The 24,182-nt window shown below is 42.3% G+C and overlaps 1 protein-coding gene across 1 annotated transcript in view; it reads left to right on the forward strand.

The window, feature by feature from the left end:
- The first annotated feature begins 2,564 nt into the window (after positions 1-2,564).
- The window catches only part of PEMT (phosphatidylethanolamine N-methyltransferase), a 1,987,238-nt gene continuing 1,965,620 nt past the window's right edge, over positions 2,565-24,182 (forward strand). The window contains exons 1-2 of the mRNA XM_069645727.1: positions 2,565-2,850; positions 16,029-16,135. Of these exons, the coding sequence (XP_069501828.1) occupies positions 16,046-16,135 (90 nt within the window). The 5' untranslated portion in view covers positions 2,565-2,850; positions 16,029-16,045. The remainder of the gene's footprint in view (positions 2,851-16,028; positions 16,136-24,182) is intronic.

A 24,182-nucleotide genomic window follows, 5' to 3' on the forward strand; every position in this document is an offset into this window, starting at 1 on the left:
CCACGTCTGTCCACCCACCACCACCATCGTCGAAGATGCACGAGCCAGTGACAAGGTGAGCAAGGAGAAAATTAAAACCTACTTCGACCAGAGGAGACAAGCCAAACCATGCCAGATTCAAGTAGGTGATGTGGTACTGGTACGACAGGATCAAAACACCAAGGGCACCCCTGCGTTCAGACCTGAACCCCTGACTGTGACCCACACCAGCGGGTCCATGACAACGGCGGCAAGCCCTCATAGAATTGTCACGAGAAACTCATCGTTCTTCAAAGCCTTCGAAGGAAACTCAGGTCGTGAAAACACAACCACCACGGTCACAGACGAATCCTCAGATCCAGAATCTGAATATAGAGTGGAACATCGGGATGCCGACGACAGCGAAAGCGACACCCAGATGGCCAGAACAATGACACTGAGGCAAAGCCCCTCGAAACGGACAGTACGCAGACCAACCAGGTGGATAGATGAAGTGAACTAAAGTTCTCTCTTAAGTGAGGGGGAGATGTTGTGTCCTCATCCATGTTAATGACCCTGTTTGAATAGGAGCCAAGTCCCATTTCTATTGTTGTTCTTTTGTTGTGGGCTGTGCCCCACAGTATGCAGGAAGAGGCGGGGTCACCGCCTCAGGGGCCAGTTTTCGCGCCGATGATTAAAGAGATAAGAAGCCATTTGACCGGCTCCTGCGTATTATTGTGTTTGCTTCATTTGTTCTGCCATATTGTTTTATTGCTGCACCCGACCTTCGTTGGGATATAACAGTGAACAATGTAATCTTACTTCTTCAGATCAGGAAGCCTTGTTGGGCCCTCCTCCAAGGTGGGGGCCCTGGGCAAGTGCCCCTTTTGCCCTCCCATAAAAACGTCTGTGAGGAAGGGGGTAAACAAAACACTGACCCTGACCTTTGAAAGTGCCCAGGTTAAGGATGCCATCAACAACTGCCTGCGCTGCAACAACATGAATTGATGAAAATGATGCCACAGCTCAAGCTACCAAATGTCAACTACCTCCAGAATAAATGGGGGTGCTGCAGCACTTCCAGAGCCACTGGCGGAAACGGAAATTGTGATCTGCTCCTCCTCGCCACAATACAAATGATTGAAAGTGTGGCATGGCACGTTTGAAAGGCGTAAAAGCATTTGTGAGTGCTTTTAGGCCTTTCATTCACATTACGCCACAATCCACAATGAGCTCCAAAGTGTTTAACTCAGTCTAAATACACCTGAATGTAATGGAGGGATCGTGCATGTGAGTAACCAGACTGGTGGGACAAATTAGTTTTAATTCCATATAAAGACATATTTCCATAGAAATGTATTCATTTCATGGTCTCCTATTTTGTGCTAAATATGTTGTGCTTCAGAGACATTCGTTTTGTTTAGAGGCGTTCCCAATGCGTATTTTTCCAAATCTGCAAACCAAGTTGATTAAAAAAAAAAATTAAAAAATGTATTATAACATTTAGTTTATAACAACTTTTGTCACAAAATTCCATTAATTAATATCATTCCTCTATTTAAACATCCCTACGTTATTTGATCTTACATACTCCCCTATTTCTATGCCTTCGAGATCCCCCTCATCCGACTAAGTTGAATTTGGCACATTACTGAAGGATTATATTTTATGGGGTCCGAAAGAGTAGTGATAAGTGTAAAAAAAAAATACAATGGGTGCCTGCTTGAGTTAAGTTGAATTTCACAAACAAAATACAGAGGGCACGAGTTACAAAGCCCTTTTCAGTGGGCTTGAGCCAGTGTAAAAGGCTTCTGTATATCAGGCCCAGAGAATACCTAAAACTCAAATGCATGTCTCATTTGATGCAGGAGGAGGACTGAAAAACAAAGTATTCAGTATAATTGAAGCTGCTCGAATATAAAGCTAATTTCAGCCTATGAATAATACAATGCTAACTTTAGCCTGCGAATGAGAAACTGGCCGCTGGATAGTGTTGACATGTGTGATGATCGTTTCATTGTCTTTCCATGTATTCTAAACAGGTCCTGAAAGTGAAGTGCTTGTTCCTGTTGTTGAAGTCACGAGAGAGAGCGAGCGCTAGAGAAAGAGAGAGAGACTCGTGCTGTTAGGGAAACATTTTAAGCTTAGTGAAATAATAATAATAATAATAATTAGGCTTTTATATAGCGCTACAAACCCTCAGGTATCTGAGCGCTGCTTATTATTACCCACGGTGTGTGGTGCTCATTTATCGACCTCGGAAGGATGAAAGGCTGAGTTTGGCCCCGCCGGGATTCGAACCTGCGTTAACAGGCTCTGCACGGGTGTCAAAGCGGGCGCTCTACTCGCTGTGCCACTTGACCGGCTGGAAATGCGCCCTTTATGCCGTTATGAACACTATTCGTGTCATCAACATTGGAGCTTTCATATATACCTCAGCCCCGAGTCACGGCGCCGCGGCAAGACCGAAAAGGAAATAAAGAAATTGTCCTATCAGCAAGAGAAGTACAGTAGCCAGGGTCATCTGGTACCGAAAAGTAACCAATCACTAGCCAGTTTGCATTCTTAATACAGGAAGTATTGAATGTATTGCTTCATAGCCGTGGTGTATACATATCAAGTGCCCTGTTCATCAGTTACAATACAGGGGAATAAGACCCACATGCCCCCCTGTCATAGGTAGCAGCCATAGTATGAGAAACAGTTCAAGTGTAACCCCTGCACTGCCGCTCTCCCGCCTCTAGTCCGCACAGCCTGCCAGGTGCACGAGGACGATTTTTAATAAGCACAGTGACCTTTGCTTGAAAGAGGGACAGCCTGGCAGGCTCGCCGACTTTAGGCAGATCCCAGTTGGACTGCCGTGGAGGACTAAGTAATTTGGATATTAGCAAGGTAACATTGACAGCTGTAGCTCATTTCGCCATGTATATTTTCGCTATTGATGGCATTTTGGATTTTATCATTTCTAGTAGTATCGATTATTAACCAGCCAATAGTGACCATTTGTTCATTTTGAAATCTTGTTTATTTTTGCTGACTATGGTCGTTCCACAGGTATATGTTGGACTTAATTCATTCCTGGTCGTGTCCGACAGTGGTCGTTAATCTATCATTTAAATTTTTATTTACATTGAAGCTCGCTGTTGTGAAGTTAACTCCCAAAAGACGAAAGGACATTTTGACGATTGTATTGTGCTCCACAATGACACACTTTATGTAAATATGTGTTTTTACAGAACAGAGGTGGCTTAATGGTTTCCAGAAGATGCAGGCCGATTTGTTCTCTGTGTTAACACACATCACATGTTTAGGGAACATGTGCTAATTTTTAAACCTACACATGTTTAGGCAATATGTGAAATTTTGTCGCCTCCTATTTTTCCACTCCTTCTGTGATCTTGGTCCAAGGGTGATAGTTTACCCCCTCAGAGGTTTGCACACCAAATCTCTCCTCCCTCATGGGTAGTCAGTGCCCCAGATAAGAGTTTGAGGTGGGAGTATTCTACTCCCTATTTTTAAACTTTGAGTACATGCAATTTCAAGGGAGGAAAAATTTGTTTTCTCCTTCGGAAGAGAGTAAAAAGTATATAATCCAGGCAACAAGTGCAAAAAGTTAACTATCGAAATTATTCTCATGCAATACATGTCCACCCTGCTAACGTCTCTCTCCGCTCTATCCCGCTCTCCCTCCTTTTCGACACAGCTTGCTGACTGACCCTGGGGTGTACCTCAGAGTTTCACAGGTCCCTGGAACCCTTGCCAGTCCTCTCGCACTGCGTCCGGGCCTGCACTTGTCTCATCGCTACTGCACTTGGTCAATGACCCATGAGAGCGGCATCTCTTAGCACTAACCCCAGTTTCTGACTGACTGGGCACACCTGGTCCTCCCATGCAGTTATTCTCCCGCCCTCTCCTGCACCGTCTGTGCACATGCACGATCTGAACATACCATGCCTGAAGATCGTCTATCTATCTTCCCTGTCCCCCCTCCTTGCATGGTGGAGCCTCAATGCACTTGGAAAAACTGTAGAATCTTCGTCAGACCTATTTGCTGTTATCTTCACGGTTAATTGTATTATAGGCACTTACTCTGCCTGTGCAGACTTGTATTGTTCAGAAATTCAAGGGCTATGAATGACTGTTGTTTTTCCCCTTGTTCCCTCCCTCCTTGAGCGCTTTGAAACCCTTGCCTTGTGTATGGGCGCTTTACAAATAAACATTGCCATACCATACCACACAGTGACAGAAAAGCAGGTTTTACTCACAATTAATAGCTAAAGCACAGAGTGCAGTAGCACAAGCACCCTCTCACCAGTGGAAAAGATGAGAACTAACACTGTGATTACCTTGCATGTTACAAATCTCATGATCAAATGCAGGCTGGGCAGTTAACCTTGACCCTTTTAGAGGTTGGTAAAATATTGACTGAGGCAATAATAATCACAGTGCTTAGGAGGTGAAGGAAGACTGCATGAAACACTACATACAATTAAGATTACGTTTACTGGGACATATTTTGCTTACTTTTATTCCAATTACATATGTAACCATAATTTCTGTTTGTTTTGTCACAGCGCTTGCACAGATTGGACAGTCAGGGTTTGAATGTTTGAATTTTAGTCTTGAAGTTCTGAAAGAGGCTGTGAAACTTGTGATTGGTGTATTGGCAATCACTCGAACTTGAGCAAGTGGCCCTCCTGCCGCTGATAATTGGCTGCTGGCAATTGGCTCCAAGTTATGGTTGGTGGGTGTTTATATATTCTTTACTCACCAGTGCCACAGATAAGGTTTTGAGGTGGGCATATTTTACATACTTTTTATAATTGGAGTGTAAATTTACTTGTAAGAGTAAAAGTGATTTGCCTGCAAAAGAGTGCAAAGTGAATGTGACAGGCAACCAAAACATGAATAAACTTGAAAATGAAAAGAACACATTAGAAAGAAAATAGTTGTGTAGCAAAGGTGTCTGGCTTCAAACAATGCATTATATTTGTACAAAGCATTATCCTACGCATTAATGTGTATGAGCACACCATATAGATACAGCCTGATGATAAATGCACACAACGCAGATACTCCGAAAAATACTTTTGTGCAACGCAAGTGTTGAGTATTCACAAAAAAAGTAATTTCTTTTACAAAGGATACTTCCCAAATGTTACTAAGTTTTCCATCTCATTACTGCACATGCAAGCAAAATAGGTATGCATGCATATTTCTCTCCATGAGCATCTAAACACAGGGAACCTAAACAAAAGGAACCATTTATGTCATAGTCTGCTGTGTCTTTCAGAAAAGCGCATAGCACCCAGCTAAGAGAGCAAATGTCTTGTTTTCGACTGCTTCCCCATGGGCCTGCGATTTCATTCAGGCAGATAACAATCAAGATGCTCTGGTTTCTGTCAAGTCACCTGTCCTCTGATAGTGCTTAAATAATACGCACAGAAATATAAAAGCAGTTGTATTTGCAAGATTTGAAAGCATAAAAAGGCCTGGTATGATGTTAATCTGGAGGCCAGCGTGTAGTTATCCATAAGTATCATTGGTGCACTGAAATCAAAGGCATAGCTCTCAACTCGCATGCTTTTGTCAGTTGTCACCTGCCCTGTAAACAGCGGACTCACCCACCAAGCCTCCTGCACGCCTATTCACTTAAATGGGTTCTCACCCGCCAAAAACAAAATTGGGTTTTTTCACCTGCCTTTGCAACACAAAAGGTTGAGAGCTATGCAAAGGTATAGTTGTTAATGAAGAGGTCGCTTATAAGGTTGAACCAGTGACTATAGCCCTAGCCCCCACAGCCAGTGCCTCACAGAACTATGTATATTCATTGCTTTCTAGATAGTTATTTTTTTTCACTTTGCTGTTTTGAGGTAAACACAAGATGGACTAATCGAACCGAAACTCGAAGCTGTAGAACATCCGGGAACTTTCAATATGACTGGATGCCGCCGGGAGCAGAGGATCTGGGTGGAGTGAAACTCCTGAATAACATCTGGGCTGAGTTAGATAGCTGGCAAAAAGAGGGGGGGGGGGCTAGGGGAAAGGTGGGAGATATGTAACTGGGCGAGTGTCATGACCATGTCAGAGGAGAATAAGGACCCCTTCTGGAAGTGGAGAGAGGGAGTTGGGGGTACCCAGTCCCTGCTATCCCCTGACATGTGTTAGGTAAGAATTAGTGCAGTCCATCTGGTGTGAGACTACACAAGACCTATCTCTTGGTATTAGGTAACCCACCTTTTAATTAGGCCTATACAGCACAAGTTGGTAGTGTGACTGAGCAGCCAGGCTTATCTTAAGGGGGTAATGTGAGCTGTAAAGCTGTACAATGAAATCGGTGAATACAGGTATCCAAGTACACACTTAAAGTTATGTAATACATGTTTATTTATTTATACACAAAGATATTTAAAGCATTCTTTAAAAAGCAGTAACTAGCAGTACCATTAATCCCAAGTTAGGATGCAATAAAAAAAGTGAACAATAAAGCAGGTGAGTAATTTTTCACATGTTACACATCTTCCAGCACCAAGGGTGACGTCATTTGATGTCAGTATAACACTTATTTTGTATCACCTTTGCATTATTGAGTTATTAAGGTGGGAAAGGTTAGGGTTAGATCAGAACATACTGGTATTCTATAAAAAGTTAGACTCTCCCAAAGGGATGCAGGCAGTCTGTTATCCCGGCATTAAGAGTTTTCAACAATTAAAACCTGTAAGGGAACGAGCACTGCAAAAGCCAATAGGTTCAGAAGGAGGCCGTTAGGGAGCCAGGATAGCCAAAGTCAATGGGCAAAGTCAAAGTGCTGATGCTCTTCTTCTTAGAACATGTTCTTAAATAGAAGTTCAAATAGAGATCACAGCAACTCAAGAGGAATCACCTTGAAGAAGCACAAGCTGAAAGGCCAGTACAGTAGAGTAGAGTTAAATAGCACTCCCCAAGGTATGAAGCACCCCAAATGGCAAAAGGATAATTTACTCCAAGCCCCACAGTACCTCTGAATTGAAGAACTTGTTCCAGCTGGATTGCTTCTGGTTGCAATGCAGCAGACCCTTGTTCGTGGTCCTTGGTCGTGGTGACGAAAGGGAGGACGTCTGGTGGGCTCCTGCGGCAGCACTCGAGAAAGAGACTCGGAAGCAGTGGATTCCTCGGCTCTTTGTGGTTTTGGCGCCTTTTTCTCAGCGCCAAAGAAAAATGAACAGCTCCGGTTGGATGTTCCTTGATCCCTCGTCCTGGACTCTGGTGAGGGGACTCTGGATGCGGATTTCCTGCTTCTGTAGGGTCCTCTGGATGCCCACGAAGTTTGGGCCGGATTCGCACTGTGGAAGACAATGCACTCACAGATGGTCGAGGTACACCGGTTATTGGGATTCTGCAGCCATGGAAAGACGCAGCAAGTCTGGGGTTGCGCCAAAATAGAGTTTGTCTTGGGACTAGTTGGTCTCACCAGCCTAAGGGAGGAAGTGGTCCCGTACGGGTCTTCCCATTCAATTTGAAAACAGGGTCAGCACAGCTGCAGGGCTTCACCAGGCACTTTGCGGTTCATGATGGTGCTGTTGGCTTCTTCTCACGTCTTCTTCTTCGGATGTTGTCCTACAGTGGTCGACTCTGCCTCTGGTCCCAAAAACCTTGCTTTTTATGCAAGTTCCCATTCATTCACAGGCCTAGGCTGTCAATCACAAAGGAGGGTGGCTGTCCTGCAGGGCAGCCAGCCAGCCAATTGGAACTGGTTTCACTCAGGCACACCTAGAGACAAAGAACAGGGAAGCTTCGGGACCCTCCCTCACTTCCTGCCTTTCCAGACACACTGGAGCCTGAGCGGGCTTCGTTAAAAGTAAAAGCCCAAAATAAACTAACTGACAAGAAATGGCGAAAAAAGAAGACGGGGCCATTTTGTGAAAATGGTCACCGTTGGGTGCAGCACTGCAGCTGAGGTATCGGCCTGCAGATGTATGTCACAGGTAGTAAAAAAGAAACCACTGCCACCAGCAATTCAAGTGAGTTAGTGTAACAAACTGTTACATGAGGAATGGGTTAAAGGAATTACTATGTAACCCCGCAGCACTCCACTTAGGGTGGTGTGTGCTGGACCCATAAAAGTAGAAGTAAGAAAGACAGGGTTCATCTTACTATTCTTGAGAACAGTAGTTCACCCAAGAAAATGTAGTTAAACATTAAGAGAAGTCCAAGGGACTTCTCAGTGGCACTGCACAGAAGGTGCTGTGTGTCACATTGCAAAAGCAGATGCCTATGGAATTTACCAGACTCCATAAAACAGTAAAGAACACAGAAAATCAGAGTCAGCAAAACACACGAGAGAAAAAAGTCCCACTCACTCAGGAGTTAAAATTAAAAGGTCCTCAGTCCAGCAAAAGAGCTGGGGGGCTCTAAGGTTAAAGGGAATTGGCACAGAAATGAAAATTCTCCCCAAAACTTGTCCCCCCAGACCAAGACACAGGAGGATTTAATCCACTCCTGCATGAATCTCTTGTTCCAGTCGGTCATACTTCCTGGAGAGACCATGAGCATTTTGGTGATTTCATTCTGACCTATGCTCAATCAAACCCTTGTAGGCTGATAGACCATCTAAGTAATTTAGGATTTCCCCCCTTCATTTGCATTAACCATCTCAAGGGTTTGTGGTCAGTTTGAATAAGGAAAGTAGAACCATACAAGTATGACCTAAACTTCTTCAAAGACTACACAATGCCAACATACACATGCTCTATAGTTGCCCTCCTTGTTTCACGGTCCTTCAGTTTTCTTCTGGTGAAGCAAATAGGGTGTTCTCTGTTTTGCTCATTCAGTTGACTTAAGACTGCATGCATCCCTGTATTAGAAGCATCTTTTTGTACATTAAAGGATTGGCTGTAATCAGGAGCTCTTAAGACTGGAGCTTTGCTGAGGGCTTGTTTCTGCCCTTCGAATGCCTTGGCACACTCCTCATTCCATCTGACCTTCTTAGGAAATTTTGGAGAGGAGATGACATTCAGGGGAGAAGCTATGCTCCCATAATTCCCAATGCCTTTTCTGTAGTACCCAGTGAGACCTAGAAAGGCTCTCACTTGGGTTTGAGTAGTGGGGGTGGGCCAGTCCTGTGCAGCTTGTACTTTACAAGGCAAGGGCGTAATCTCACCTCCTCCTACCTCATGTCCAAGGTAGACCACTTTGCTCTCACCAATTTGACATTTACTTGCCTCTATGGTCAGGTGGGCCTGTTCAAGAGCCTGAAATACATATCCAAGTTGATGAAGATGGTCTTCCCGATTGGTGCTGAACACTGCAATGTCATCCAAGTATGCCAAGCAGAAGTCTTCTAACCCATTCAGAACCTGGTTCACCATCCTTTGAAATGTAGCAGGTGCATTCTTTAGTCCAAAAGGCATAATCCTAAACTGGTATAAGCCGGGTTGGAGAATGCAGTTTTCTCCTTGGCATGGTCTGTTGGCGCTATTTGCCAATAGCCTGAGGTCAAGTCAGATGTACAGAGGACCTCGACAGCTCCATGTTTATCCACCAGCTCATCTGTCTTTGGTAAAGGATGGGCATCCGTCTTTGTGACTGCATTCAGAGCCCTATAGTCCACACAGAATCTCAATTCCATGGTTCTCCCTTTTGGCACTAGTACAACTGGATTAGCCCATGGACTGATAGATGGCTCTATAACCCCTAGGTCAGGCATCTTGTTAACCTCCTCCTTTATGTGAGTTCTGACATGATCAAACATTCTGTAGCCCCTGCCTTTGACAGGGAGACTGTCACCAGTGAGTATATCATTCTTGCCACAAGGGGTAAAGCCTGGTGTCAGAGAAAACAGGGAGGCAACCTGAGTTAACAGAGATTTGCACGCCTCCTGTTGCTGCAAAGTCAGATCTGAAGAGATTTTAACTCCTACGATTGTCTCATCTGAAGGGTGTCCCCACAGGAGATCAGGGAGAGGCTCACTGTCCTCCTCCTCTTGATGAGAGGCTGGAAGAAAAGCTTGCAGTTCTGGCCTAGAGACAAAGTCCTTCACACGGTTAGTGTGAAAAACCTTAGGGGCCTCCTTGGGGTTGCCAAAGTCCACTAAACAATTCACCTCTCCATGTTTGCCTGCAACATTGAAGGGTCGTATCCATTTGTCCTGTAAGGTCACCTGCCTTGTAGGAACCATAACCAATACCAACTGATCTGGAGTAAACTCCACCATGTTGGCCTTTTGGTCATGCCAATGTTTGACTAGAGCCTGACCAGCTTTCCGATTTTCTGTTTCTTCAGTCATCAGAAGTACCATCGTCCTCCTGAGGCCTAGTACATAGTCAGTGGCGCGGACTGGCTTTAGGGATGGAGGACTCTCCAAACCCTCTTTAATCTGGGCCAAAGGGCCTCTGACAGGATGACCATAGACGAGCTCAAAGGGGCTGAGACCCACTCCAGCTTGAGGCACCTCTGTATAAGCAAATAGAAGGCATGGTAGTAGAATGTCCAACTTTCTTCTCAGGGGTTCTTCTAAGGAACCTATCATGTTCTTCATTGTTCTGTTAAACCTCTCTACCAAATCCGCTTGTTTGAGGGTGGTAGGCAGTTGAGAACTTGTAAGTTACTCCACAGTTTTTCGACATGGTTTGCATGTCGTGGGACATAAAATGTGACACCCCCTGTCAGAGATAACTTCCTTAGGAAACCCAACCCTGGTAAACATACAGATGAGGGCCTTAGCCACTGCCTGGGCAGTAACAGTTCTCATAGGTATGGCCTCAGGGTAGCTGGTAGCATGGTCTACCTCAACCAATATAAATGGATTGCCTGAGGAAGTTGGAGGTTCTAGGGGACCAACAATATCAATCCCCGCTCTCTCAAAAGGAACTCCCACCACTGGGAGGGGCACTAAAGGTGCCACATTCTTGGATCCATTTTTGCCAGAGGTCTGGCAGCTTCTACAATGTCTGTGAACATCTGCACCCATCTTGGGCCAGTACAAGTACATAGAAAGCCTCTCTTTGGTTTTCTTGGAACTCAAGTATCCAGCCAGAGGTATCTCATGTGCTAGCTGTAGTAGCTTGGATCTCACCTCCTGGGGTACTGCCAGTCTCCTGTAGTCCCCCGGGGTAGATTCTATAGACTCACTGTAGAGGAGTCCATCCTCCCAGTAGAGTATATGCTTCCCTGGCTCTTGCCCTTGCAGCTGGGAAGCTGTCTGTTGTCTCGGACCTTCTAGAGAGGAACACTTGCTCTGTCCTCTGCTGCAATCTGCCCTAGAGGGTCAACCTTCTGCAAGAAAGGCCTGCAGCTCAGGATGGTCTCTAGGATCCAGATCTTCCAAGCAGGGAAGGATCTCCTCCAGTTCTGTTTCACCAGTAGCTGGGTTTTCAGGAGTTGGTTCGTCCATCCACTCAGTCTCAGCTGGGGATGGGGTCACTGGGGTGACCTGGGAGTGTCCTCTCAGGGAAGTCCTTGTCTTCAGAGCAGGTTTGAATTTGAGACCCTCTTTCTTTCCACAGACTCTGGATTTCTCCTTGGTCTCTTTCTTCTTTCTTGAAGTGGAAGCTTGGCCTGTCTGCTGGTTTTTAGATACTGGATTTCTCCCTGATCTCAAACTAAGAGTCTCTTTAGGTTGCCTCTCTAGCCAAGCGTGTCAGCTCCTGTTTCATTTTGCTAGGAGGTCTGGGGATACTGGAGACTATGCCAAGAGTTTTCAAGTCATTCCTCAACAGAACTCTCCCAGGTACATCAGATTGTACACTAATAGGAATTCGTACAGTCATTTTATTGCACGGATGTGGACTGGCAAAATAGGAACTATTTGGATAGGGCCTCCAGCAAGTTTAGTGGGACCTTTGGGTGCCTTAGGTACATCCTCAGGTTTGAAGAAACTTTCATCAACCACTGTAATGCTGGCCCCAGTGTCTCTGATGGCAGAAGTCTCCTGGCCATCTACAAGTACACTGGGCCTCATTACGAGGCCTAATCACTACCGGCCCTGCCACCCGCGATTGGGCAATAACCAGCCCATTACGAGTTGAATGGGCCGGTAATTGCCCATTTGTGGGTGGCGGTATTGCCGGGCTCCCGATCCCCATTCTGCCGCATAGGGCAGAATGGGGGTGGGGAGCATGGTTGCACTGGCACCGTTGATAACGGTGCCGGTGCAATCACGAGTTCTGCTCGCCGGTGCTGCCCAGCCCACCAGGTAAGACCTGGCAGGCTGTCAGGAACCCATGAGCAGAATGTGGCGGGACGGTATGAACGGTGCCAGTAATTATAAGTCCAGCAGAGGTATCAGCCTGCAGATACATGTCACCAGGTAGTAAAAAAAACTGCCACTAGCCATTCAAGTGAGTTAGTGTAACAAACAGTAACTCATTTAACCCATTCCTTGTGTAACAATGTAACCCCCCAGCACTCCACATAAAAGTAAAGTTAAGTAAAACAGTGGTCATCTTACTATTCTTGGGAACAGTAGCCCTCCCAAGAAAATGTAGTTAAACATAATGAGAAGTCCAAGGCACTTCAGTGGCACTACACAAAAGGTGTTGTGTGTCACAATGCAAAAGCAGATGCCTATTGAGTTTACCAGACTCCATAAAACAGTAAGAAACACAGAAAATCATAGTCAGGAAAACACACGAGAGAGTGAAAAAAAATGTCCCACTCACTCAGGAGTTAAAATTAAAGTCCAGCAAAAGAGCTGGGTCTCTCTAAGGTAAAAGAGATTTGGCACATAAATGAAAATTCTCCCTAACAACATGCGATACATGTTCCTAAAGGTTCCACTCTTTTTCACATGATGCCTTCCAGCACTTTTTCTGGCTCGTGTTCTCTCTTTTCCATTTCAGGACTCCAACTCCTGAAGTGCACTTGCGAGCAACCAAGGAAAATCAGAATTCCACCAAAAGAACGGAATCAAGAACACACAGGGAATTTGCTTGCCAAACAGAAATGAGACACCCAATATCTGACCCACCAACCACAGATGTACCCTAGGTGAATGGTGTGGCAATGAAAAATAAGCTGGAAGTGAGGAGAGACTGCAGGGGAGCAGGGGAGAAACAGAAACCATCCCCAAACCTAATTGGCAACAACCCTTCCAAGCATATATAGGAAGTGTTGTGAGTCAGAAATGAAAGTCAGACTAAAGACCTCACTGATGATGCCCAACAAGGCTGAAACACGTGTATGGGTTGCTGTTGGTACTTCTGTTCAGAAGGGAATTGACATAGCATTTCGGTGCTGAACTGCCCATGTGGGCGGGACAAAGACTGATATGCAAATGGATATTTCTCATCTGTGAAAGGTAGAGTGAGCTAAAGTGTGGCTGCGGACTCTAGAGTGGGTACCTTCCCAAAGAACAGGCCATTTTTGCCATGTTCATTCACATAGAGGGGTGCCCATGACTACATTTTAACTAGCATTGTACTCTGACCTTAGTTATGCTGCATCGACCTTATCAATTCATTATTCCGGGAAGCCTAATGTTCGATGTGTGGCCTACTGCAGTGCATAAAGATAAACACCAGCTGTCTATGTTAAAAGTAATACAAGACATGATAGACCCCTGTACTGCTCCACAAAACTGGCTTAATAAATGCTTATTTTAGTAAACCACAGAGCACTGCATTATTTTGAGAAATGTAAATGTATTCAAAAGATTATTATACAAAGTCAAAATATAACCTAAGACAATTCCACACAACTGGGGGACACAAGTCATCAATTGTTCAAAGCAATTACGGTTACCCCTCCACTCTTCCCCCTCTCCCTCACATGAGCTACAATTTGTCTTGTGAGAGGTACTACAACCAACCATCATTCACTCATCCACACACTCATTCATACAAACATATGTGTCTAAAACAAACCCACATGCAAAAGCAAAATTAAACAACGAATACAAAACAAGAGCTAAATTGGTTGCTGAGCAATCCGATCAGCTCCCCTTGTCTGGTGTAAAAATTCAGCAAGCGCTGTCAATAGTGAACAGTCCGCGCCATTTCTCTGTAACTCGTGGTGGGTACGTTTAAAACCTACATCACAACAGTTTGTAACCAATGAATCTCATGCAGTTAGAGAACCCTAATCACAAAAACGAGTAGAATTGTGGCAGCTCGAGTTTCGGTCGTTAATGTGACAATGGCTGTAAGGGTCACATAAAGACTTCTTCAGTGCAAAAAAGTGGAATCATGGAAGGTGGTCTGGAATTCAATCAGAGATGTCTGGCATGCCACTGTTGATCGAGTACGTAGATGTGTTGATAGCGTCACCCTCATATGAAAACCTTTATAGTCTGTGCTCCTTACTTTTTTATTAGGCCAGTTTTGTGAAACAGTACAGGGTCTATTCTTTCTTGTGTTGCTTACCTTGCCCTACTTGGGCCCCTGTGACTAAATAATAATGGGTTGACCTCTGTTTTGGATGTGGTCTATGTAAAAAGTGACAGAAGGCGAAGGTGGTGGCCATATCAGAAGACGAAAACGAATTAACTCCTAGTGATCTATCACAAGGTTGGCGGTATCCCGGCAGTAAATCCACTGGGATACCACCATTGCAAATAGCAATACCGCAACTCGGTCCAGCGTTATTAGCGCCAGATCACGAGTTGCGGTAAGGCTGTAAGTCCCCATTTTCATAAGAGTCCATAGGACTTTATGGGGCATGCTGGGCGCTATTACTGCGGCGCAATTTGCGCCGTGGTAATAGCGCTGCAAATAGGCAGAAAGTGGAGATGTTTACCTCCAGTAAAAACCTGGAGATAAACCTCCCACTTTCTGCCCAAACTCTGGACCCCCCTAGATAGAATTCAGGGATGTGTAAAAATGAAATGTGATGTTTCCACTCCTGTATGAATTAGAAACACATATGTCAGTATCATGCTTCCCAAACAATTCAATTATTTACAAGTCACGTTTTACATATTTACCTTTGTATCTAAGCCGTTGTGTGTTAATCTATATTCATGTTGTTAAAGTAGACTAACTGATAAAAAATCATTTAAACCAGAAATGTGTTTATTCAAACTGTAAATCCAAAATTGTTCCGTACGGGTGAGTGTACAACTAAAAACATGCAGTGGTACATCTGAGGATATTTTCTCTATAATCCACCATCTTAATTTGTTAGGTTTAGGATTAACCTCCCAAAAATGTTGGACAAGCGGGGCACCTAACATTTGGCATCTAATTCTAGATTTGTGTTATAAATTCTGTGTCTTGACTGGTCTCAAAGTCCATCCTATTTGCCTAGAATGACATGAACATTCTATTCAATAGATTACCCCTTTTGTTGTAAATTGCCAGAATTCCCATTCTGTGGTGCCTAAAGAGAATGTGTATATGCCGTTGGTAGTGGAGCATGAGGCAAAAGCACTGCATGGGGTAATGTCCCTGACTGGTTTCATGTTAGTGATAGAACTTTGACTGCATACATTCTTCTGATCAGTATACATAGAATGGATTAGAATGTCCCGCATGTTGTGACCCCTTTTAAATGTAAAGGTAGGGGTATCCAAATCAGATAGTAGGGGTCTTAAAATTGACCAATATTTACAGATGATTTATCGAATTTTGTTGGCGTGATTACTGAATGTGATTGCGCAAACAATTTTTGGTGCAAGTTTATTGGCATTTACTAATGGATTAAGCAGAAGGTCTCTGTTCACATAGTTGGCTCTTTTATGACAAGATTTTACTAGTTTACCTGGAACCCTAACTATTGACAATGCTATCTAGGGAGTTGTAGTGTAAGTTGTAGCAAGCATCTGGTATTCCAAAGGTTGCAGATGCCTGACATTATTAAACAGGGCCCACCAACTTTGCCTTTGAGATGCTTGTGACCATATACATGCTCTGATAAGCTAGTTCACTGCTTAATCCACTCAGTGCAGGTCTCAGGCGCGCGCCGTAGCAGGGTTTACTCTTCTTTTATCGCTTTGTGGTTTATAAAATGAGCACTGTTTTGCTGATTAAAGTCCTTATTTTTCAAGCACCCACTGAAAATTCAGGTCTTTTTTTGCCCTAAATAAAATGTGTGATTAATAATATGTAAAAATAGTAAAAAAAGCAGCCATTCAGTAGTGGTTCTTCTTCCTGCAGGGGGCAACCGCTTTATCATGGCTCCTGCTACATATATCGACGTCACAGACGTCCGTTTTGTTGGGGCTGTTCTCTGCATCATTTTCAATCCACTTTTCTGGAATGTGGTAAGTGTTGTGTGCCAGAGAAATAAATTGTATGGATTCTCTGGTATATTACCATTTGTTGTATTTGCTTTCTAACTACTTATTTGTTTGTAAAAAAAAATACTTTGTACTTTTTGAATAAACTAATGTTTAAATGACTTCTAAATTGTGCTCAATGCTTTCCTATTCTGCTTCAGCTTCTCTTACCTTCAGACACCCACAGACCAGTTTACCCTAACTGGGGTCACAATACACCATTCTGCAGACAAGCTTCAGTGCCGTAAGACCTCTATTGTGGTGATCGGGCACAGTATACATACTTGTTAACATAGCATAGCTTCTGTGACGAAAGAGTACTTGATTTATCAACTTCGGGGGCTAAAAGGCTAAATTGACCAGGCCAAGGGATTCTACTCCTGTCTGAAACCAATTCTTTACCTATGTAGCTGTCCACCGTATAAAGTTACTCTGTGTCTTGTTGCTGGTCAGAATTACAGTGCTCTGATTGCTTACATGCTCAGTAGGTTACTGGTAATTGATCACAATTTCCAACATGCAACAGTTCACTTGTTGTTCACTTTCTCAATGTTTGTTGGTATCTAAAAGAATTGTTCTAGGTTGGAACTTGTGGTCAGTTAATTTTCCTCAGTGTTTTCCAGGGTGCTTGCAGAGCTTTACCCTTAAGTTCCTGTCTAATTAGACCAGGCAGACTAGATGCTCCGGATCCAAAGCTTTCTTTTTATTTAGAATCAACTTGATTGGTTTATGTTTCTGAGCCCTATCAGTGTGTGCAAAAATACGACACATTTTGATGCATTAAAATTAAATAGTTGGTGTTATATCATATTTTTGGTTCTACGTTAAAATACCACAGCCGTGTATAAAGCAGCCTTATGCCGAAGCTGACGTCTTCGCATTTAGAAAATGTCAAATGCATTCATTAGACAAACGTCCCCCGCTTTCCATATGATGGAAGCAGGGGACCCCCCTGTTAGCCCCGAACCCATAATGCAGAAGGTGAGTGGGGGACACCCTCTCAAACCCACTCCACTTGTTCAGCATTGTGGGATTCAGGATTTTCGTCCATGCCGAATGCGCACTAAATGCGCATGCAGCATTTTTTCTTTGTTATTTTTGGGGAATACCCATATTTTATGTATAGAGCTTCATGTCTGACTCCTGATTCCTCCTGCTTCTAAGCACTGTAAAAATAGGTGTTATTATTACGAAATGTAATAGTACTTCATTTATCATACTCGTAAGGATGAAGTGCTGATTCAGCTCTAATGAAATATGAACTTGGAAAGTGCAGGCTGGCACACGTCAGATTTGAGCTTTTAACTTGCTGAGCTATCCAATTGCGACACTGTATGCATATTAATCAATTGTGCAGTTAAAAATAAATAATTTTTAGGATATCTCGTGAGGGGTCAGAAATGTGAGGCGGACAACTTGGTAAAGGTTTTTCACAAGAAGCCATTTATTTAACTCATAGGGGTTTGACAAACGCCTCACTATCCCTAATCTAATAAGGATTTCCTTGCCTGAAAATAAACTAAAGGAAAGCACTCTAATAAAAGGAATCTGTCCCTCACACTTATACATCAAACTCAGAAAGGTAAAATATGGCAATTCAACAGAGACAGAATTAACAGTTATGTTTAACATAAAACTGATAACTGTGCATCCTTCCCCAGATTCAAAACAGGATTTTCAAAAGCTCAAATAAGAAAGTTCCTTGTTGTAGCAAGGCTTTGATCGTAAAGTCCTTATTACTCTAAAAGTCATTCACTTGGACTGTAACAAAGGTTCATCCTAACAAAAAGTCTTTATCACAATTTAGTACTTCAATGATTTCTTCCTGGTCCACTAACCTGCCAGGACTACCACTAAAAGGTCCCTGTTCTGGTATACTCGCCTGACAGAACAAAAAGCTCCTAACACCACTACAGGGATTCTGTGGTGAGGGTTACTTCAAGCCTTTTTGGAAAAGTTTTTCACTTTCAGCAACATCAAAATCACAACTTCTTCTGGGAAAACATGATTCACATTGGTGCAGTTTGTTCCACTGTTGTAGTTGCCATAGGTAATTCAGGTTACACTTCTCTCCTTCTGGATACTTTCTACCAGGAGGGCTACTCTCCTGCAACTCTTGTTTTCCCACCTTCACATCAAGTAACTGCTCACAATATTCCTTTATTGCACTTACCTCTCTTTGGCTTTGGCAATGCTTGTTGAGCTCTTGTTCAACTATTGCCTCTTCCTCACTCTGGCAATAATGGTTACAATCTTTCTGTGACAATGTTCTCTTGTTGTTTGGTCAATAAGGTGTACATGCTTTGTAAAATATTGCCCCCTCTTTACTTTGGCAATGGTGGTTACTTTACTTTAGTTTATTTGGAAGGTGCAACCAAAGTGGCCAGGAGGCATATATGGGCCCTGGTTATGGCCATCTTGTTCCAGTATAGCCCCCTCTCTGTCTTGGCAATAACATGGGCTTTGATGGTAATGATTATAACCTTTCTTTATAAAGTTCTTAAGCTGTCAATGGGATTTCTTTGTTAGCTCTGTATTCAAAACTGTTAGCAGTGGCCAGCGGCCGATCAGTAATCCCGGTACGCTCCGTGGTCAATGATAAACTCACTGGTGCCTGCAAATGTGTCCGCTCAATCCGCTGACACTCTTTGTTCGCTTCTGCTGCTGCCTTTTGCACAACAGTCTGCTTTGGGTTTCCCCCAGCCCATGCCGACCAGGAAATGAGCTTCTCTTGCTCCCAGTGCCCTACGGTGCTTGCCAGCCATTGGGACACAGCACGCCAGTGCACTCCGGTGCTTGACAGCCACCGGGACACCACGCACAATAAGGAGAGCCTCTCTCTTCAGGGGAAAGCCTGCTACCATACCGCTTCCCGCTGTGCAGCCTCAGCAATTAAGGCCATCAAACTTGGCGACCTTCTATGGACCGACACCTCTGCATCAAAGGTAGCAGCGGCTCCAGTGGCTCATTTCTCCTTACACGACAGCTGTGGCTGACAGCCTCTGAAACTGCTCCACCTCTTCTTCTAATAGCCAGCACCTGAGGGGGACTTATATATTCAAAAGTCCCGCTCAGGTGTGGGTCATTAGAACCACTAGACTGCACCTTGCAGTCGAGTGCTTCCGAGTCCCTCTTCCTCGTCCAAGTACTTAAAGCATTGTGGGACTTGAAGTCTCCAACTTTCTGATTACCTTTTCTTCCATGAATATTTATTGATTTAATATGCATATAACATTACAGTTTTACATATATAGTACATAAAATCACATCTTTATCACAATTCATGTTATCTTTCATACACTTGAACTTCATTACTTAAAAAATATCACTATAAAAATTTTAAAACACCATTTGATAATTCAGATAAAATCTCTAAAATATTCACAAAAAGCTTCATCATATAAATATTACATTTGTGTCTTTTCCATTCATAAGACTCGTCCATATTTCAGACATTTTGCATGTGGATGTATCATTGTTATATTTCATCAGGTATTTTCTGCGTATTCCCTCAATACTCTCACATTCACATATTATGTGGTACGCAGTTTCTATTGTATTATTCCCACATAATCTACAATATCGACTATCCTTATGGATAGCGTTTTTGGACCTAGTATGTCTAGAGTATTACAGATGTTAAATTTAAACTTTAAATACCACCTAATCGTTATGCTTTCTGGAAAAGCATGTTGGTAGGTGGGTATACCATCTCTGGACATCAAGTGTTTTAGAAAGGGACCATAATTTACTTTTTCACCCAAATTCACTGTCATCTGCTCTTTATCTTGCTCACTAATTAGCCTTTTTAGTTTACACTTGATCTGCACAATGGAGAACAACAGCCAATCATCATTGTCACTTTTTGTCCATTTATCATAAATCTTATGCCACTTATTTATGGTGACAAAATTCTGTTTGGTTGAAGATCTAACATATTGATCCATAACTTTTATTACAAACGTGCCATTAGAGAGACGACGAAGCTTGACATATAGCATAGCCACCATTATCTCTATCCGACTATTCACACTTGTCAATCCACATTCCAGCAATATGTATTCATTAGACAGATTTTTTGGCACCCTCAATAATATCTTAAGCATTTTAGCTTCGAATAATTTTAACTCTTTTTTAAAATGGCAACCCCATATTTCCGCGCCATAGAGTAAACAGGAAACAATTTTAGCAGAATATAGCAAGATCACAGTATTTACAGAAATATTCCCTTGAGTACCAATAAATTTACTTAGAGCCATGGTGGCTATCATACATTTTTGCTTAGTTTCCCACCAATGTTTTTTCTAATCCAGTTTATTGTCTATAACCACTCCTAAATATTTGTATTCATTTACGACCTTGAGGTGTCTTTGCTCTACTATCCATTTTTCTTTATGGTTTCTATTCAAGTTTTTGGAGTCAAATGTCATCACTTTTGTCTTATCAGTATTGATGACCAAATCATTCTTATAAGCAAACTTAACCAATTCATCTAATTTTACTTGGAGGCCTTTAGGTGTATAATCAATTAATACAATGTCGTCAGCGTAACCTAGCCACCCAAGCTTAATTGTGCTGATCTTAATGTCAAAAATGTAATTATTACTGACCTCATTTAGAAAGTCTGCCAGATATAAATTAAAAAGTGTGGCTGCTAATGTGCAGCCTTGTTTGACTCCACGCAGGGTAGAAATCGCATCAGATAGTCTACCTTCAAGGTCTAGACGAACACGGACCGATGTGTCAGTGTATAGCAATTGTATCATATACAATAATCCTGAAGGTATTCCCCATTTAATAAGCTTGGCCCATAGCTTACTCCTAGTGATGGTATCAAATGCCGCCGAAAAATCGATAAATGCAGCATATACCGACAATCCACGTACCTTGTGTAAGTATTCTATTGCAGTTACAAGTTTAACTATGTTATGCGTGGTTGAGGAGCCTGCTCTAAAGCCTGATTGATTCTCTGGCAGGATTTCACATTTGGTTATCCAATGATTCAACTCAATTAACAAGATTTTGGCAAATATTTTGGCCGGTATGTCAAGCATGGCCAGCATTCTATAATTGGCAGGATCTTTGTGTGGCCCTTTCTTATATACTGGCAATATTATGCTATTTTTCCATGTCTCAGGGAGTTTCCCATAGCACCTGATCCATTTAAATAAAATAAGTAACACTCTTGCCCATAGATCAGGGGCCTTTTGTAATAGAGCATTGCACGTATTGTCTGGTCCAGCTGCTCTTGACTTTGGCAGTCTTTTTATTATTTTGGCCAACATGCTTTCAGTCATGGTACATTTCCATTGGGTAGGGGCAATCACTGTCACGCCTTCTTCGTTTCGTATGGTTCCCAGTGTACTTTTCACATGGGAAACCCATAGACCTTCAGTCACACAATTAATAGGCAAGGAGACTTCTTTTTTAGCATTTATAATGGTCCACATTTCTTTACTATTTCTGCTTATTGAGGCGTGAGCCAGTTTCAACCATGTGCCTTCATGTTTCTTATTCTGGTAAGATTTCAACCAGTATTTATACTGCCTTTTCAGTGTTAGTATCTGTTGGGTGGCATCTGTGGCTTGCTCTTTTATGAGTACTTTGAGACCATCTCTAAGCTTTTTCTTTTCCTTATGTATCACACTATCGTAACTCTTGTTATGTGTCTGATTCCATTTTTCTCTAACTGTTCTATGTTTTCTTTTTTCCATGAACGATATTTTAATGGTTTCAGTCATGAAATCAAAATCATTGAGTATTACGTGCATGTTATCATTCAGAGCATTGTTATATTTACCTATAAACATTTCTAATAATTGTACAGCGATCTCATTACCTTTCTCAATATTTTGCGGGTTCCATTTAATACGATTTCCTGCCTCATTTATCTCTATATCACCATTCATATGATATCCGCAATTATGTATGGCTTTATCTATAAGGCAAAGATAGAGAGGCATATGATCGCTTTCCTCTCTGCAACCTATTGCCATATCGCATATTAGCATTCTTGCTTTTTTATTTACAATTATATAGTCAATGGTTGTCATACTATTTCCACTTATACGGGTTAGTAAGTGCTTGGAGTCGCCAGGTGTATTACCATTCAGGATAAGTAATTGATATTTGTTTAGTAGGGAAGTCCAATCTTTTGCTTCTTTTTTCATGGGGTCTATTCTTACTGGTTCAGAATTCCATTCAACGTCGATGAATTCAGACTCATATCTGAGCTTTATGTTTAAATCACTGACTATAATAACTGGTAATTTACTTCCATACTCTGTCAGTATTTTGGTTAGTGTTAGGATGTTTTCCCTATTAAATTTTCCCCCAGGAGGATTATATACATTCACTAGGATGAATTTCTCTATTGAAGGCAGTGTGCATGTTACTACAACAACCAGTATCATCTTCGTAGATGATTCGTGCTTGGTCCCACACCAAGGAGCTTTAATGGAGATCATAAGACCTCCCTTTGGGCGTCCTCTGGGTCCTTGTATTGCAGCACTAACATGATTACTTCGTCCATCAATCTCACAGTCAGTTACCAACCATGTTTCCTGAAGGGCAACTATTCTAAATTTGGCGATGTTCGCGATCAGCCCATCGATGCTTGAATACTGTGCATTCCCATGAGAATTCCAGGACAGGATTATCTCGCGGTCATCAGGAACATGTTTCAAAATGGGGTTTGAAAGCAATTGGAAGCCACTGCCAGTAACCGTCAGCTATCATAGGATCGGGAGGAGGGTTAGCATTCACTGCAACCAAATTCTGTTGGTTGCTTTGTATCACACTAGATTTGTTATTCACTTTCTCTGCCTTGTGTTCAACTTGTTCGGATGGAATCACTACATATTTTTCTCTAGGTATGAGTTTTTCATTACATGTATAGCCCATATTCTCAAAATGGGCTTTTTGACTCAATATGAACTCTTGTATTGTCTGCTCATGACACCATATATTGGTTATAATCCGGGTAGGATTGACTACTTGGTCTATTATTTTTAGATCCTCAGATACAACCGTCCTCAATGGTATGATTGTAGCACATAGTTTTAGTATTCCTTGTCTATTTAGTACCACCATTTCACTTGAATCAATCTTTTCAATTTGAATTGCCCACATCATATTATTCTTATTCTCCTTGGCTTTTTCAAGCAATGGCGTACACTTATTTGTTCCCTTATTTACTGAATCAAGTCCCTTCTTAGAATTGGCAATATCACTCTGACATATAGTGCTTCCTGTATTGCTTATGTTACTCTGTACACCTCCAGTACCTACTGTACTTTCATAGAGCTTATGTACGTCTCTCAAAATATCATCCGCACATTCCTTTTTAGCTTTCTTTCTCTTTTTGTACTTATTTTCTTCTTTAAGGGGGACTGGCAGTTGGTATTGGTCTTTTCTGCAAGAGACTCTGGAGGGACAATAAAAAAGTCTCTAATATCTGAGTCAATCTCATTAACCTTATTCTGTTTCTTCAGTATTTTACCACTACCACCAACACTTCTAGGTTCATGGATTTCTACATTATGGTCACCTGTGTAGTTTGTTCTTTATACATTGATTTCGCTTTTAGTTCTACTGGGTTTCTAGGCTCATTCACAGGCTTATCAACTAATTTCCCATGTTCAATGATATCATCAGTTTCAATTATGCATCCATTCTTGCTCATTCTTATCTTTTTAGTACCATACATTGCTGCTTGCCCATACTTATTTTTCTTTTTTCTTCCTTGTACCTTTCTTGTATATTTTTTATGATTTGGGTTAGTATGTTTCATTTTATCACGCATACTGTTTTTTCTTGATGGACTATGTTCCCGCACATTATATTCATTCATACTTTCACCAGGGAGACTCAACCCTATCTGGACATTTGTTTTTTCGCAGTCGCATACGATATTAGCTTCTATATCTATTACGGTATTCATACCTTTATCAATCATGTTTTTCTGTTTACGTTTACTTAAATCACATAGAAGCAATGAATGGATCGCTAACTTATCTTCTATGGATTCGCA

This window comes from Ambystoma mexicanum, chromosome 2p (genome assembly GCF_040938575.1).
Source record: "Ambystoma mexicanum isolate Mex_15411 chromosome 2p, UKY_AmexF1_1, whole genome shotgun sequence".
Lineage (NCBI taxonomy): Eukaryota > Metazoa > Chordata > Amphibia > Caudata > Ambystomatidae > Ambystoma > Ambystoma mexicanum.